The sequence below is a fragment of the Drechmeria coniospora genome, chromosome 01 (genome assembly GCF_001625195.1).
Source record: "Drechmeria coniospora strain ARSEF 6962 chromosome 01, whole genome shotgun sequence".
NCBI lineage: Eukaryota > Fungi > Ascomycota > Sordariomycetes > Hypocreales > Ophiocordycipitaceae > Drechmeria > Drechmeria coniospora.
Genome location: NC_054389.1, coordinates 10,887,911 through 10,905,369, shown reverse-complemented (window position 1 = coordinate 10,905,369; position 17,459 = coordinate 10,887,911). Strand labels below are relative to the sequence as shown.

Here is a 17,459-nt window from a genome sequence, read left to right as displayed (position 1 = left end):
GCTGTCCGTCGCGTCCCTGTCTGGTTGTGTCGGAATTGACTCTGATCGTTGCTCCAAAATATCAAGGACGGCCGATTCCCAGAACGTTTCACCGTGTCCGGTGACATCATTGCGCAGCAGCAGCTGATCACCCCGCCACCAGCTCCATTCAGTGCTGAGGTGCCTTGTACGGTTGTAAGTACCTTGGACGGTTGTACCTTGGACGGTTGTACCTTGTCCAGTTGTACCTTGTACGGCTCTGTAACGATACTAACACCTGCACTGAAGAACAGTTCTAGGGACTACAGTAGGACCTGTTGTGCCACTACGGAGTACGTACGCCATTACCAAGCCCCCTACCTAGTACTTTACTTGGTGGCTGGCAGTGCTGTATTTCTTGGTGGTACCAAACCGCACAGTGTTTTCCGTACGTGCCCTGTAGCTGCTACCTGATCAGTACCTACATGGTACCTAGTACTCCATAGTTGGTGCTGTACCATATTATTAATACCCAGTATCATACTGTACAGTAACTGCTTGGTTAGTACTCTGTCGCGCCGACGCGTCAACAGGCCTGTAACGGGGTTAAAGTCCGGGTAGTTAGTTACGTAGCGGTGTCCACATCTGCGCCTATTTAAGCAGGCCCAGAGGACACCTTGTAGTTGGCAACAACATCATCAAGAAGAACACCAATAGATTGATTCTGACCCATCTCACGATCCTTGATTCGTTGTAGCCCTAGTCAGGGCGGCCCCCTTTTTCCTCTGTTGCATCATACTCCGTACAGTATATCCTGTTATTCCCGCTTTGTACCTACCTTAGGTACTAGTAAATAGTAAGTACCTACCTAGTACTAGCAGTAAGCGACGTACAATTACTGGTACGGCGTCATGTAGAGCTGCCTTGCCATGTCCTTGTCCTGCTGCCGTCGTTGTTTCTCACTACCAGCACCTTCACAGCGCCTCAGAGGTAGTAGGGAGCGCCCGGAATCCCCAAGGGGTCAACCGAGGCAGTAATTCTATTGCTAAACGACATGAACCAGATTTCGACGCTGTGTATTCCGTGGTAACGGTGAAGAACTGTAATCCATACTACCTGCTGAAAACTTCAACCTCGCAGCCAGTCTGCAGGCCGGGAGACGGGAAGGGGGGGGAGGAGGGGGACCGCATGCTTCTACTGCTTCCTGGATTCTCGGCAATACCCTCGCTCTCGCAGGCATCCGTATCCTCCGCTAGACGGCCCGTTCCGCACCAAGGTCGGCCGTCCGTCTCCTCGTCGCAATCTTCTACTGCAGAGGCACCCTCGAGAGCGTGTCCGACAGGATGCCGAGCTGCATCAGCATCTCCGGGTCGGCCGTTTGCGCTTCCAGGCCCTCCTTCGCCACCTCGGCCGACAACGACTTGGCCGCTTGCTGCAGCGGCTCGACGTATCGGTGCTCGATGGCCGCCGCCATGCCGGCCGGCGCGATGTTTCCGTACTCGGTGCCCCCGTACAGGAACAGCGCAAAGTTGGCCGCCTGCAGGAGCAGCGGTGCCGTCTGGCCCCAAAAGTCCATCAGCGCGGCCGTGTCGGCCTCCTTGAGGTGGGTGAGGCTGGGGAACAGGGTGTACTGCAGCGCCTCGAGGCAGTCGGGGCTGTTGAAGCGACCCTTGGACTCGGCCTTCCTCGCCGCGATGATCTCCTCCCGCAGCCAGGTGACGGCGCAGGCCTGCAGGGACGAGAACATGCAGTTCTCGAGCAGGTCCTCGAGGATGCCGAGCCTGTCCTCCTCGTCGGGGTCGGCGTGCAGGACGAGGCCGGCGACGACGGTGGCGGCGTTGCGGACCCGCACGTTGGGGTGGAAGACGGAGACGAGGGTGAGGGTGTGGTGGTAGGACATGAAGTTGGCCTCGGTGCCGGCGCCGGCCGTCAGGTGCTCGCGGCCGTGCAGCCAGATGGCCACGGCGACGAGCGCCTCCACCGTCCCGGGGTTCTCCGACACCTGGGCCTGCGGGTCCTCGTCGTCTCCGAGGAACTGCTTCATCAGCAGGTCGTGGTCGGGGAAGAGGTGCATCTCCGGCAGCGGCTGGTCGGCGTCGAAGACGTCGGCGGCGAAGATGCAGTAGGCCACGAGGCAGATGAGCCCGCCTGTCGACGGCTTCACGTCCTGCGGCCTTTGCGGGTCAAAGTCCATGGCCAGCGGCTCCTTGCAGACGGGGCCGTCGACGGCTTCCTTGAGCTTCGAGAAGGGCACCCGGGACAGGCCGACGTCTCCGGCGGCGGCCTGCCGTTCGCTTCCCGCGTTAGCGGCCGTGCTGCCTCGGAACGGGGCGGGGCGGGGCGGGGGGGGCGGGACTCACGACAAGCTGGCCGACCAGGGCATCCCTCGCGCCGAGCTCGTCCGTCTCCTTGAAGGCCTGCATCATCGTCATCCGGCCCTGGACGATGCGCTCCGGGTACGTGTACTCGAGCAGCCTCGCGGCCCACTCCATGTTGTTCGAGTTGACGTAGGCCTCGATGACGCAGCTCACAAACGACTGGAGCAGCAGCCTGGCCAGCTCGGGCTCGTCGGCGCCGACCTTGTCCGATGCGTCCGCCTCGGGGTCCGGCGCGCTCCTCGCCGGGTCGCTCTCGCGGAAGGCCGTCTCCGGCCTCGTGCTCGACGGCCTCGACGGCAGCAGGGGGCGCTTCTGGCCCGACAGAGAGCGGACGAGGGCGATGACGGCCGCCGTCGTCTCCGCGCTCGTCGGATCGTACGACCTGTAGACGGTGTCGAGCGTCGTGTGCAGGAAGCGCGACGGCTCCTTGACCTGGAGCCGGCCGTGCAGGATGCCGAGCATGCCGCAGAGCGTGACGAAGGCCCTGTTGCCCTCGGCGCCGTCGCCGCCCTCGCCCGCCGTCGTGTCCATGACCTGCAGCACCTTGAGTATCACCTCGCGCGGGTTGCCGAGCCGGGCGATGGTCTCGAGGCAGTTTTCGCTGCCCGCGAGGGGGATGAGCATCTCGACCAGGTCCCAGCCGATGTCGCTCGTCAGCTCGACGTCCTCGAGTATCTCCTCGAGCGTCGGGAGAATCTCCGGGGAGAGCGACTTTTCCATGATGGTGAGGTAGGTGAACCTGTCCGTCGCCGGCGGCCTCGACTCCTTGAGCCGCCTGGTCGTTTCCTCCATCGTCGCCATCGTTGCCGGCTGCGCGAGTTACCTGGTGCGATCAAACGAGGTCAACGGCGAGACCAGAGCAGGGCCGTGCTTCCGCTGTGCATGCAAGGAGGGTGGAGCGTCGTCTGGTCAGCTGTTGAAGTCGTCGTGATTCGGAGTCGGTGACGGAGCGCGGAGCAGGGGGGGATGGATGGGGCGCTGGATGGAGGACGACGAACCTCTCCCGTCGCGGCGGTATTATTATTACTACGTCACCCAACTCCGTGCAGGGTGCCAAGGTAGGGGGTACTTTCTCGTACAACCCCGCCGTAGCTCCGGTACTTGAAGATACTTGAGGTTGGTGGTCCGTATTTTGCACCGTTGCGGCGGCCTGCATAAAGTTGGGCGTGTGCCGTTTGGCTTGACGAGCGACCCCACCACGGATCGGTACTCGCAAGTTACTCCCCACCAGAACCCTCAGGGAGCAAAGTATCCGTTACTTTCAGCCAGGGTACATTCATGTACTTCATGTACTGTATTCGTAGTGTCCTGTGCAAGTACATTCGCAACAGGGACCAGCCATCTGCCAGCCAACAGGAGCATGGCTGCCGTAGGGAACTCAACTTGAGCAGCGATGCTCGAACTCTGTACGACAAGTATTATGTACTCTGTACGGAGTACCTTGCGAAGCAGCGCAATGCCTACCTAGTACCTATACCAGCAGGTTATGGGTGTAGTTGTATATACTTTGTGCAAAAGTACTGACATGTGCTCTGTACCTACGGAGCAGTGGTACTCTGTAACGCTCGGTACTAGGTACTAGGTACTGTACTCCGTACTGCACATGTCGTCACAATAAATCAGTGGCCACTGGGATTGATACCTACCACTAAGCTACTAGGTGCTAACTTAGGTAGGGACAGTGCTACAAGTAGGTGCCTAGTAGCAATTACTACAGTACATGCGGTACCTAGTACGGAGCACCTTGTAATGATTCGCAAGGGGAAACACCATCACATAGCATATCGCCGTGATCAAGCAGTGAATCGCCTAGATTAAATCTTCGCCATCTACGGGACTTGCTAGAATAGACCAGGCAGTATTGGCTAATAGAATGAATCTGTGCTTCCGAAATCAAATGCAAAAAATAAATGCTGCTAAGCGGCACAAGTCCCGCCATGAGTACCCCTTGCGCGAAGCTGTCTTTGGCAGCCGTAGTGATATTCATCACGTATCCGAGGGCACTTACAGCGGGCGCTTGCGACGCTTGCCTGCCTCTGCCTCTGCCTCTGCCTGCTGCCGCTACTGTACAACTACAGTGCACATGCCTAGCACCAACCTACGACCTGCCTGGCTCCCTGGCTGCCTATCAACCTACTAGACCTATTCATTTGCCTGCCTACCTCTTCACCTGTACATTTGCCTCCATATCAATCCATTCACTTGCCTGCCTACCTATTCACCTGTACATCTGCCTGCCTGCCTATCAACCTACTTATACACTCGCCTGCCCGCCAATTGATGGCTGTGCCATTTTGTCTTGATAATTTTTGTTGAGACGGTTTGCTGGTCCCCATGGGCGCTCGCGCCGGTGGCGGAGGACGCCAATGACTCCTTCTTCCCATGCTCTGTACAATGGCCTGAATGAACCAAACGTAATCGAGAGAAAGGCGGCAGATTTCTGATTCTGCACAGTTGCCGGAGGAATTGAGCGTCACGCCTTGTTTGCCATGAACAATGCAAACCGGCGGTAGGCGCTCATTTGTAACTTCGGCTCGCGTCGACGTCTCGCTACTCGCCAGCAGCTTTGCCGTGAACCAGGATATCCAAGTTGGCTTCATCATATGGAACTGAACATGAAAAGTCATATACCGCTTGCTACGGTACGCTTCGTCAACCTCGGCGTATGGCGCTCCCTCGTATGTCGGTACCGCACGTGGAGACGCGAACAGAGAGAGAGGCTATACGCATCCCCAATCAGGTTGTGTGGCACCCACGTCCCAACCCAATGTCGCGTGTGGGACGGGGCGAGAAATGGATGCGACATTTCATCCTCAAACCCTCGATGCCGGCCGTGAACCTCTTGCCGAACTCGGCCAGGACCACTTGTTCTTCCCGTGGTATCCGGACCCGTAGTGGGCGCCCATGGCTTCGGCCACGGACAGCGGCTCGTCCATCGGCACCAGCTGCGGCTGCGCGCGATACGGCAGCGTGCCTCGCGGCGACTTCTTGCTCGCGGGCTTTTCCCGAGGCGCCGCCGCCGCCGCCTCGGCCTTCTTCGCCTCCCTGACAATGTCCTTGAGCTCGTCGTCGTCGTTCGAGACCTGGGCTCTGATAAAGGCCAGGCGGCAGGCCGACTCGTCCCGCAGAGCCTGCATGACCGGCACCCGCGGGGTGTACTCGATGCCCTCCAGCTTGGGTGCGCGCCTTGGGTCCGGCACGATGCGCGGGTCGAGGACGGCGTCGTCCCCCTTGTCGAGCAGGGCCGTCATGTCCAGGCTTTCGCCCGGGGGTATCGCCGTCGGATGGCTCGGCGTCACGCAGTCCATGTCGACTTCCTTGCGCAGCACGTGGTCGATGTCGACGGCCGAGAAGAAGGCGCAGGACTGGGGCAGATCGTCGATGCCCACTTGCTGCGCGAACATGGCTCGGGTCCACACGTTGGCCACCTGCAGGGCCATGGCCGCCCGGTACCTGTCCTCGTCCTTGACGAGGTAGCGGATCTCGTCGTGGACGGTGATGGCCAGCCGCGCGTTGATGTTGAACCGTCTGATGAGGTAGTCCATCGACACGATCAGCAGGTGCAGGTAATCGACGCCTGACGACTGGATGGCCCAGTTGATGCGGGATGTCAGGTAGCCGCCCTTGCCGATGAAGCGGCTCATCAGCGCTTCCGTGATGCCGGCCCCCAGCACCGGCGTCCGCGGCCGTTCCTGCTCGGCAAACTCTTCGAGCTTGTTGAAGACAAACGACTCGGTTCCGCCGCGCCAGAACGGCCGCTTGTGGATCGTCTTCCGGCTCGTCTTGGCCCCCTTGGTGCTGGCGTACAGCTTGGACGCCACCTCGAGCGTTTCCCTCTCCGACAGCGCCGGGTTGAACTGCCGCAGAAGGGTGGCGGCAAACTTGAGACCTGCGCCGTAGATGCGTCCGTAGTTGAACACCTTGGCGTCGTTTCTCGAGATGCCCAGGATTCCCGCCGTCCGCGAGTGGAGGTCGGTGCCGGCCGCCTTCGTTCCCTCGAGCGTCATGAAGCCCACGGCATTGCCGCCGTGGAGCTGAAAGGTCGCGTCGCCGATGAGGCTGGCGATCCACAGCTCCTCCGAGTCGACGTCGGCCCCGACAAAGCAGTAGCCTTTTGGCGCCTGGACCATGGCCTTGAGCTCCGAGCCGACGCGGTTCCGCTTCGCGTTGCTCGCCGTGAGCCACGTGTTCTCCACCGCTCTCCTGGTGATGGTTCCCATCGGGATGACTTGCGGCAGGATGAAGCCCTCGGAGCCGGCCGCCTTCCGCCCCGTTGGCTTCTCGCCACGAGCCGAGGGCAGGTCTTTGCCGTAGACGACCATCTGCGACATGATGCGGTCGCGGGCGCTGATCCAGTACGAGCAGGACGCGTTCATCTCCAGCGCGGCCTTGGCGTAGGGATACTCGGACGAGAGCGTGCCGTTCTCAAAGTAGGCCAGGTACCCCTTGGCCAGCGGATTCGCGCACCGGGCCGCCGGCCCATCCTTGTGCGGCAGCTTAAAGTAGGCATGGCCCCCGTCCGCTTGGAGAGCAGGGTCGCTCTCGTCAAAGAGGCACTCGACCATCTGCTTGCCCGCGTACCTCGTCGCGCCGTCCCGCGGGACGGCAAACACCCAGCCGTACTTGTCGGACCAGACCAGCGGGTTGCCGTCCCAGGCCATCCTGAGGAGCAAGGGTGCGATGCGCGTCCGGACGCTGATGGCCATGGGCGCGTCGATCTTCGCAAACAGATCCTTGTACCACCGCGGCATGCCCGGCTTCTTCTGCCGAGCGGCAGGCCTCGGCGGGGCGTTCTTGCCCTTGCCCTTGACCATGCGGATTTCTTGACCCGACCAGTCGAGCTGCTTCAGCCACGGGTCGGTCTGCCACCTGTCCGGCTCATCCTTGATCGCCAGCGCCTTGTCGGCGAGGCCGACCAGCCGCTCCTGGACGGCGTCGGACAGCGTGTGGTAGGTGGCCTCGGCGTTGGCGACGTAGGCATCCCAAGACTCGTTGACGGGCAGGATGACGGATGCGAGGTGCCGCAGGGCCGCGAAGCTGACGGGGTGCGGGCAGACGTCGACAAAGTTGGGGAAGACGGTCTGGTAGACGCGGTGGGTGATGGAGACGTCGGCGGCGCAGTAGTCCATCAGCGTGTCGAGCTTGGCCAGGACCGACGCGCGGTCGAGCGCGGCGAAATCGTCGCGGACGGCCTTGTCCATGGACACGTTGAGGTGAAACTTGGCCACGTCCCGCAGCGAGTTGACGGAGCTCCTCTCGACCCACAGCTCCTCCTCCTCCTGCATGCTCCGATTGCCAAGGAGTTCAGCGAGCTCGTGGTCGGGCGTCTGGCGGGCGACGCGCTCTCGGAGCTCGCGGTTCTTCTTGTGCCTCATCCACGTCGGTCGTTGCTGCGAGCACATGCCGTTGACGGCGACGTGGAGGGACATGGTGTCGATGAAGGCATTCCTCGACTGCTTGAGGTCGTACTCCTCCAGCACCCTGGCCCGGTCGTAGCCGACGTTGTGGCCGACGATGATTCGATCCCGAGCGGCGTCACCGAGCGGGATGAGCTGCCGGTCGTTGGTCGTCTCGCCCAGCAGCCAGGGGGACAGCCAAGCATACCAAGCCGTCGGGCTCGACGCGCAGGCCATGACGGAGAAGGGACTCTCCTTCCACATGGCTTCGGTGTCGAAGCAGAGCATCGTCTCGTCCGGCGCGTCGACCGCCTCGGTCCGGCCGTCCGGGTGGTACTTGGTCCATCCGCTTCGCCGCACCCACTTCCGGGGCTTCGGCGGCACGCTCGCGCGGACGAATTGCCTCGCGTACGTCAGGTGCGGCTCGGCGCAGTCACTGCCGAGCTTGTGAAAGTGCTCGTCGAGGGTCCGGCCGTGGAGGTCGGGCAGGTCGAAGGCGATCGGGGCCGCGTCGTCCGTGTTCTTCCCCAGCAGATGGTGCCTTTGCAGGTGGTCCTTGGACAGCTTGACGAGCTCCTCGGGCGCAGGCTTGACCCCGTCGGGGAAGACTTGGCGGAAGACGTGCTCGCTCAGCTGCTGGACGCCAATCTCGTTGAAGCGGGCCTCGGAGGGAACTGATGCAGGTCAGCAAGGACGTGGAAGCGGATCGAGGGCGAAGCCGCTCACTCGAAAGGCTGGCGCTCCTCTTTACCGGTGACTTGCTCGCGAGGGTGGCGAGGCAGCATCTCCATCCGTGGCGGCGACGATGGGCTTGATGGCGTGCCAAGCGAGCGAAGCCGGCGGTCGATGCGCACTGGACACGGCCAGCGGCGGGGACGAGCGCATTCATATGACAGGATGCGTCATTCTGATGAGGCGACTATGCGCAGGCAGTGGTGGGAATTGTGCGAACCTGTTGTGAGCTGCTGTCGTTGATCCTGTCCGTCCCCTTGGATGCAGGAAGGGGCAGGCGCCTGTGAGCTGACCCAGCAGGAGCTTTCTTTGCCTCGCAGCCAGCGTTGGGAGGGATGGCAGTATTAGGTCATCAGGGTCCAATTTCGGGGGTGCGAGGGGGGGCGCCCATCGTGCACGGTGCAGGTACCATTTTCCGGCACTTTGCTCATGCGAGTACTTACTGTAATGGAACTGCACGGCCGTACTTGTACTCAAGTACAGCCGCACAAATAATACTGCACAGGAGTTACGGGTACATGTGCAAGTACAATACAGTACTTACATGTGCCAGTAACTGTTGGTGTAAAAGTGGGTGCAGGTACGGCAGCGTATTCTCAACCAAGCTGCGCCAACATGGGCGAGTCAGAAGGTTGCACAGTCGCCCTCGTATACTCCGTACTGTACAGTACCTAGTACTTACGGTACCTTAGTACCTGGGTACCGTTGCCGTACCCAGCATTTCTCCCCTCCATCGAGCGGTACATGAGCCCCTGATATTGCAAGGTGACGGTATTCGTTCTCGTACTTGGAGTGCCACACTTGTAATGTAGCAATGACAGGGTCCGTGGGCATTACCTAGGAAACTCGTAACGGTATTGTTTTTACCAGTCAAGTGATCGCTTCGTCAAGAGCTTGCCGAAATGTAGCGCGGGCATGATGTTCAAGTCACCAAACTGCTACAGAAGGTGCTGGATGTGCAGCAAGTACATGAATACCTAGTAGGCACCTACCCAAGCGTACCGAGTACTTGTACTACAGTACTTACGTTCTACCGGAAAGTTACTGTCCTTGAAAGTACTCGGTACCTTAGTACCCAGCACCAGAAGAGTATTCCGTACCAGATCTTGTACCTAATTGTTAGCAACCGCACATGTGCAAGTACGTACAGTAAGTACTCCGTAGTAGGGACCCCCTCCATACTAGTATACTGCACTGTATTCCTCCGTACTTAAGTTGGGTTATTGACGTACTGTACTCCGTATTTCCGCACTTGTACCAATACTGTATATCGTATCGAACCGATGCTGTACTGTACTTACGCAGACGCTTTCTCATGTCATCTCATCTATTGGACCAAGTACTTGCACGGAGTAAGTAAGTGCTGTACAATGCATGTCTGAAGGCACTTGCGGCAGTCTAGTCCGTGATCCTCCTAGTAGTGTCTAGGTGCGGTAGCACGCAATCCCAGCATCGGTACTCCGTACTCCGTACAAGGAATTATTACCTAACCGAGTTCCAAACAATGATGACAACTACCAACATGGAACACTCTACAACTCTCCACGCCACTCGACGGAGGTTGCCACCGCCCGCCAACTCCAATCCAATGTAGGGCAAAAGAGAATGCTAATACTGCAAAGCATACGCCGGCCATCGCGTCTTACCTTCACCTGAATGTCGACCAACAGGTAGCAGCCTAGCGTTCCGGCGGCGTCTTCCCGCGGGCACTCTTCTAGTTTCGTCGGGCACTGTTATCCACACTTTCCGTTGCGTCTCGTTCTGGCCATCATACCGCGTCCTCCCCTTCTCCGTTCTCTTCCGCCATTTCCCCCCTTCCTTTCCAAGCCAAAGGCGATGAAGATGCCGAGCCTGGTCGCGGCCGACGAATCACGTACGCATCAAACTTCTGACGCACTTCCGGGTGCAGAAGGTACTTCCTCGGAACAAAGAATCTCCTGGCCATCGCCCGTGCCCCTTCCGCCGACGCTGCAGGAACGGTCCCGACGATCGCCCTCTGTCCGCCTGTCGCCTTCAACTCTTCCCTCCTCCGCTTCTTCATCTGCTGTCGGCACGGCTGATCAAGTCGAAGCCTTCAGCATCGCTACACCTCCGGGCACACGGAACCGTTTCCCTCCCGACGACCCCGGGAACGACGTCGACTTCACCGTCGAGTGGGGGGGTGACAATCCGACGGATGGCCTTTCTGTCCTGCCCTCGGGACGCGTTGAAGGCTGCACACTCGACGAGCACCACCTCAGCGCCCTTGCCGAAAGCGACTTCTCTTCCCCCTCGAGTTATCCCTCGTTCCTAAACCCGCTCGCCAGCGCCGATCCATGCCCAGATCAGGTCCCGGGTCAAGTGCGCCAGCCCGTCGTCACCAACCTCCGCTCCTCGACCCCTCCACCACACAGTCCCTCGTCAGCCCACGATAGGGCAAACGTCTCCCTTTCGAGATCCACGACCCTGTGCTCGACAACGAGCGCTCGGGAACCGCAAAACGCACTCGACCCTACCAAAGTCGATGACGAACCCAGGATATCGCCAACCCAGCATAGCCCTTTCCCCGAGATGCCGTCCTCACAAACGCCTGGTGCGCACCCTTGCAAGAAAAGGCGGGGTCCTGAGACGTCGAAGGCAAAGGTATCCAAAGAATCGACGGCCATAGCTCTCCCCGACCTGCTGTCCGACGATGACCTGTTTGGGGAAAACGAACACGCCAAGTCGAAAGCGGATGTCGGAGAGCTCGCGACGATTGATCTAACGAGCACAAATGAGGTGCCTGAGGAATTGACGAAGCCAGCGACGGACAACCGCGTCAAGCTGTCTGCTTTCCAATGCGTAATTTGCATGGACGACGTCACCACCTTGACCGTCACTCATTGCGGTACGTTGCTCTCCGCCTCTTGACAGACCAATCGAGTCCAGTGCATGACTGACATGTACGTCAAGGGCATCTCTTCTGTCAGCAGTGTCTGCACTCTTCCCTTCACGTCGATACGACCAGAGGCAAATGCCCAATGTGTCGCGCCAAGATCGACATGAAGGCTCGACCTACCTATAACAGGTCCACCAAGGGCTTCTGGCCCTTGGAACTCAAGCTCATGACGGCAGCCAAAAAGGGCAAACGAAAAGCCGACCAAATAACCTGACAAAGGCCGTGAGCAAATTGCCTAGCGGCTGGCGCTCAAGTTGGTTGGTGCCGGGGCGACAGCAGTGTCCAGGTCCTGACGTCTTTGCATGCAATACGGCATTCTTGGAGCTGTATACGAAGCATTGGTCGTGGCCATGGAGCGGGAAGCAAATGAGCATTTTCGTCCGCTGTTATCCGCATTTGTGGACAGCGTTTGACCGCAATACAGCGGAACGTTTGTGCAGCAGTCAATTCAGTAACTGTACTGAAGCGTGCGAGCCCGAGTCTACTTCATGTCAACCCACCGCCGGCGAATTGCACATCTATCCACCCCAAGTACTTGTGCGTCATGTGGGAAACCAACTCTGCCTTGCCCCAACCCCTCTTCCCAATCCCAGTTCGCACCGATATCAAATGCACCGCGAATGTTGTCAGATTAAACTCGCCTCAACGCCATCCGTCCGAGCGTGACCTCGCCGGTCCATCGCTCAACCTCCCCGGTGTGCAGAGCAAGCGCCTAGTGAAACAACACGTAGTCGCGCTTGGCCGGTTCGACTGTCGCTTCAGCCTCAAACTGCATCATCGTCAACACGTTGCTGGTTCCGAATATCGTCTACGCCACGCGGCACCGTTGAACTGAAACCTACCTCTAGGAATCCTGTCGCAGCAATGACGACGATGAACGCGTCCGCAAGTTCACCAATCTTCTCCTCCAGCGCCTCATGTGCGGCCCCGCCTCCGATACCTGCGCTGCGCTTCAGCGTGTGCGTCACCAGCATGCGGTGATCCGTCAGGAACTTTCGGCCCTGCACCGTGTTGTGGCTTCCGCGGCTCAGAAGAGCGGCGCCGACGATCCGGGTGACCTTGGCGAGCAGGTCATAATGCTGCTCCAGCGCCTTCGGGTTCTCGGCCTTGCTCTGCAGCTCCGGGTCGGCGGTGAAAAGGCCCGACGTCTCGATGGCCCGGAAGAAGTTGGCGTAGAGAATAAACTTGGCGCCGGCGCGAGACTGAGCCATCTGGAGGAGGAGGGCGAGACGGGCGTTCTGCAAGTTTTGCTGATCCGCGTGGCCTGGCGAATGTTAGCGAGCTGGGCTCCGCGAGTGACGAGTCAAAAGGACGACGGGCAGTGGCGGCAGACCTGATGTAAAGGCGTCGTGCCACTCCTGCATGACGGCGCGGAGCGAATCCACGAGGATGCCGACAAAGTTGAGCTTGTTGAGCGTCTCGATCACGTGGCTGTCGCCCTCGAGCTGGCCAACATGGACGAAGGCGTTGAGGAGAATGAATGCCGCGGCCTGGCAGGTCGCTTCGCCGCTGTATGCGTCGTCGCAGATGACATTGATGAGCCTTTCACCGTAGACTTGAATCGTCTTTGTCGTCTTGGACCGGCTCGAGCGCGCCTGCGTCGACGTCCCTGTGAGATATCGGTAGCAGATTTCGTAGTACACGCATCTCAGCATCGGCGTGCCCGACCACTTGCCGATTGCCTGGAGGCACATCTGGAAGAGCTGGTACAGCTTGTCGCTGATCAAGTTGCCAACCGCCTGGCTCTGCTTGTCGTCGGAAACCGCCGCCGCCGCCGCCGGATCCTGATCCTGATCCAGCTTGAACAGCAGCGCCCGAGCCAGCCTGGACAACTCAAAGGCTTCGTCAGGTCTGTCTGATGCAAACGTCTCCAGGCTTGGGAGGATGGCCTGAAGTGCCTGGAGGAAGAAGGAAGTTTGCGACGTTCCCGTAAAGTCGTTGCACTCAACCATGATGAGAAGTAGCCTAGTCCACGACTTGAGAACGCCGAGACACTGCGTGGCAATCTGCTTTTGCCTGCTGGAAGATACGAGATATTCGAGAATCATCGTCTCTTCTCTTTCGATAAATGCCAGATCCTGCACGGCCACGATGGCCCCTTGGCTCTGCTGCTCGCTTCGTTTCAGGAGAAACATTTCCTTCACTCGCTCGATGTTGTAAACTTCGTTCGAATCCGCATCTCGCTCTGAGCAAACGGTGAGGTCGAGGTCCGTGTAGTACTGAACCGGAGGCGGCCGTACGTCCCAGATCCCGTCGGGAAGCAGAAAATCATACAGGTCAAACACCGTCGGCGTTTGAATCGGCTGATTGCCCTCACCCACGACTTGACCGTTCAGGGCGTCGTATATTCGCCTCTTGACGCTCGGCATCCGGCCTTGCGAGATCATGCAAAGCTCCATGGCAATGTACTCGAGCGTCAAGCTTCGCAGTGCAAGAAAGTCGACAAGGGTGGGAGCGCCGTCGGTCATGGGAAAGTCTGCCACGGCAACCGCCTGTCCCTCCCACCGAAGATCGGGCTGGATGACGGTCTCGCGGACTAGGAGGTGGAAGAGGAATTCGTTGTCCCTAAGCTCATTGATGACGAGCGGGGCCGACAGCGACGAGCTCCAGAGTGTGTGCAGAATCCGCATGACCCGTGACTTCAGTGCAAGAAGCCAATGCCTCATCCCTTGTGCGTCGCTAGAGGGCACCTCGAGAAGGAGTCTCACGAGGCAATGGAAGAGGGATGTTTGAGCCATAAAGGATCCGTCACTGTCCACGGACAGCGAGTCTGCACCGCACTTGAAACCTAAGAGCAAGTGAGCGATTGTTGGCTCTTGCGGCGTCATCTGTAGACACTGCAGCAAAAACTCTAGAATGTAGATCTTGGTAATGTAGTTGGGAGAGTTCGCCTCGCGCTGCGCCTCCAACGGTGCCATGAGCTCGGACATGAACGACCGCGAGATCGCTTCATGCTCGCCGTTTGCTTCGAGAGCCACGATGGCTTTGTTGCGGTGCGCGTACCGACCCGAACCGGACCAAGTCGCCGTAATCTTTGACGAGGTTGACATCTTCTCAAGAAGCTTCAGGCAAGCCAACGTCAGATCGGGGTGGCCAATTCCGCAGTAATTGCCCAGGTCCACGACAAGATTTAGTCTTGTAACGAGTCCGTCCTGGAAGGAAGAGTATGCAGCATTGGCAACCGGCTGACGTCTCTGCCCGGACTGCAGCTTGATGAGTGGTCTGACCAACTCATGATAGGTCGCCTCGAGATCAAGGACCTTGGAAATGACCTCGACGGCGCGCAAGATGCCAAGGATAATCGGCGAGTCTGGCGCGGCATTGCCGACGTCTGCAGGCTCCTGGTGGATGGTGTTGAACAACACTGTCATGACCTTGTCGTTGGACATCCATTCCATGACCCTCGCAAACGGGTGCTTGCACACATACGTTTTGAGGTCGGACGTGGAGATGACGGAATCGATCGTAATGTTTGTCTCGTTGGCGATGACGATCAGGTCCTCGTTAAAGGTTGACAAGCAGGTGAGGATGAACTCGAGGCAACTTAGCCGCAGTACTCGAATCTGGTGCTTGTCGTGGAGTTCCTGCGATTTATTGGCAAACACAAGCCCCATGACGTAGTCGACATACACCTCCATGCCAGGGTATCGCGAGCTCGACCCGAGGTTCTCCGGAAATGGGAGGGAGTCGTTCAGAGGGCTGCTGTCCCGCGCGGGTGAGATGAGGGCCAGTAGAAGCTGGATGAGCGAGACGGGATCCTCGAAGCCACTGCTCATCTCATCGAGTATACGCTCAGTCGACACGACGGGGGCTGCCTGCGATTGCCGCAGAGTACCGGTAGCTGGGAGGGCATAACCCCCAGTGATCCAAGTCTCCAGGCAACCCCACATCGTATGACTCTCCTGAGTCGACTTTCGGCTTATGAGGGCCTTCAAAGATATGAAAACGCATCCCCGCAGCCGCGGCGGGATGGGGCTGCTGGCCAACTCGTAAAGCATGTCAACAAGATTGTACGTCGGATTCTGTAGAAGGAAAACCCTGGCAACTTCACTCTCACTCGCAAGCTTCGTCACGAGGCGCAAGTAGCATTCGAGAAGCATGGCCGACTCGGGTTCCGTTTCCACCAGGTCGCTGCTAGACTTTGCGCCCCGGTATCTGGTAGTCTGTGTGGCGGCGGGCTTCTGTCTTATTTTGTCGGAAAAGAAATCAAGTTCCTTGAATATCTGGCTCCAGGTCAACGACTGCGACCTCCGTATCTTGCCAGAAGATTGGTGGCCCTCGTCAAGCAGAAATACATGCGCAGCCGTGGCGCACTCTTCGTTGTCGGCCACTGCCTGCAGCATCTCGCAGAAAGCGGTGACAAGTGGCGTTGACGCTCTTCGAGAAGCCCAGTGCATGAATCCAGCCAGGTTACTGTCCGGATCCGACCAAAAACTTGTGGCGGCCTCGGGACGACCCTCGTACGTATAGGCAATGATGAGCAAAAAGCGCTCCAAATCCAAATCTTGCTCGTGCGCCTGGCTGAGCTGCCGTTGTTCATCCTCCTCCACCCGCAACTTTCTGAGGATGTCGGGAAGATTGGAGATGAAAGCGTCGACAAAAGTTTCGATCTGTGTCGTCAGTGAAACCTGGAAGAAGTTTGAGAACTGAATCGGCTCGCGAGGCAGAGCCGATGATTTCCTCTGCAGCCAGTTTCGCATCCCAAGGCGAACCGAGTCGTGCCAGTCCGGTGATTTGACATCTCCGGCCACAGACAGTATGAAGTCGAAGGCGCCGTCTTTCAGAGCGTCGAGGAAGTCTTTTGACCTTTGGCGATCCTCTGTCCTCTTCGTTAGCATTGGGTCCGTCGGAGGCGAAACGGCAAGCGTACCAGCGTCGAGATCGGCAGAGGGAGGTACAGCAACCTCAGGGGGTTCGTCCAAATAGAATCCGCTGTACTCTGCCAGCCACCAGGCACGGAACGCGGCCCCTAGTTGTGGAAGGCGCCAAGTGGAATCGTCCAAAGGTGGGAACAAGGTGGTGTTCAACTCGCGAATCTTGATCAGATCATAGCCGCCCTCGGCCGAGCCAAAGGCGGAGATGTATGCGCCCATGGCAGGGATCAGGTGTACTGGAGAGAGCAAGGTCAGCAGATTTTTGGTAGCAGAGTCGGACCTAAGCTCACCAAGAAGTGTATCGTAACGTTCTGTTTTCTTCAGGGACGAAACAAAGATCAAAAAATCCGACGTCTCTGCTTGCTGTTTCTCGATGAAACGAGTCAATGCAACGGCGAGCAGCTCGTGCTGCTGAATCAAGCTCAGTCGGGAAAATTCGACGGTTTCCATCTGCTCCGTCATCTCGACCGGACTCCCCTGGTCTAGAGCCTGGACGGCGGCGATCTTGTCGCCTAGCCTCTGCAGCCAAAGCCGGATCTGTGACATGGCGGACATGCACCTGGGCACGTATCTCTTCGCGCCCCCGGGTGCTGGCTGAAAGAGGAGCTCTGCGATAAACATCTTGATTGCTTCGAGGGCGTCGGCATCCTCCTCGGCCTCGTCCTCGGCACAGTACAGTTCGAGAAGCAGCCTTAACGCATCCAGGACATACTTTCGCTGCTGATGAAAACGCACGATACCGCATTCGAGGAGGGACCGTCCGAGTACAGACGGGTCGCCCTGGGAGTCAAGCAGACATCGTGCTGCATCCAACTCATCGATGTCAATCTCGTCGGAGAGGAGGAGAATGTCTTGTTGAAAGATGTCGTTGATGGTGTATTCGTTATCGTCCAAGGAGAGTTTTCCTGTAGCCGAAATTAGAAATGAAAATAGAAATGAATGCGTGGCGAGCTCCCCGGGACCCCGCGCGTCTTCTCGTCGTACCGGACTTCACCATGTTGCGGCTTTGTTCATTTTTCGCTGGACGTTCCCAGAGTTTTTCCAGCTCCCTCGAGAAGATGGGAACGAGGAACTCATTGGCCAGACCCTCCACACCGTTGCCATAACCGCCGTGCAGGGCGATAAGCTCCCGGTGAAATGCCTGCAGGGCATCGAGTGTTGTTATTTCGGCCATTATTTGGCGATTTGATGCTACAGCATCGTG

At 58.5% G+C, this 17,459-nt stretch overlaps 4 protein-coding genes across 4 annotated transcripts; 1 reads left to right on the top strand and 3 right to left on the bottom strand.

Moving 5' to 3' along the window:
• Nucleotides 1–1,264: 1,264 nt before the first annotated feature.
• Nucleotides 1,265–3,137, bottom strand: DCS_02900 (DUF1760-domain-containing protein; the record flags this gene model as incomplete). Its single annotated transcript, XM_040800225.1, has 2 exons — nt 1,265–2,242; nt 2,319–3,137. 2 exons carry the CDS (start codon nt 3,135–3,137, stop codon nt 1,265–1,267), a joined length of 1,797 nt encoding a protein of 598 aa, XP_040661108.1.
• A 2,012-nt stretch (nt 3,138–5,149) lies between these two features.
• DCS_02899 (DNA polymerase family A) lies at nt 5,150–8,621 on the bottom strand (the record flags this gene model as incomplete). The annotated part of the gene is made up of 2 exons (XM_040800224.1): nt 5,150–8,406; nt 8,459–8,621. 2 exons carry the CDS (start codon nt 8,619–8,621, stop codon nt 5,150–5,152), a joined length of 3,420 nt encoding a protein of 1,139 aa, XP_040661107.1.
• A 1,679-nt stretch (nt 8,622–10,300) lies between these two features.
• Nucleotides 10,301–11,595, top strand: DCS_02898 (uncharacterized protein; the record flags this gene model as incomplete). Its single annotated transcript, XM_040800223.1, has 2 exons — nt 10,301–11,330; nt 11,396–11,595. 2 exons carry the CDS (start codon nt 10,301–10,303, stop codon nt 11,593–11,595), a joined length of 1,230 nt encoding a protein of 409 aa, XP_040661106.1.
• Nucleotides 11,596–12,093: 498 nt separating this feature from the next.
• Nucleotides 12,094–17,429, bottom strand: DCS_02897 (nuclear pore complex subunit Nup192; the record flags this gene model as incomplete). Its single annotated transcript, XM_040800222.1, has 4 exons — nt 12,094–12,150; nt 12,224–12,645; nt 12,715–17,160; nt 17,240–17,429. The coding sequence occupies 4 exons, from the start codon at nt 17,427–17,429 to the stop codon at nt 12,094–12,096; spliced, it is 5,115 nt and encodes a 1,704-aa protein (XP_040661105.1).
• Nucleotides 17,430–17,459: the final 30 nt, after the last annotated feature.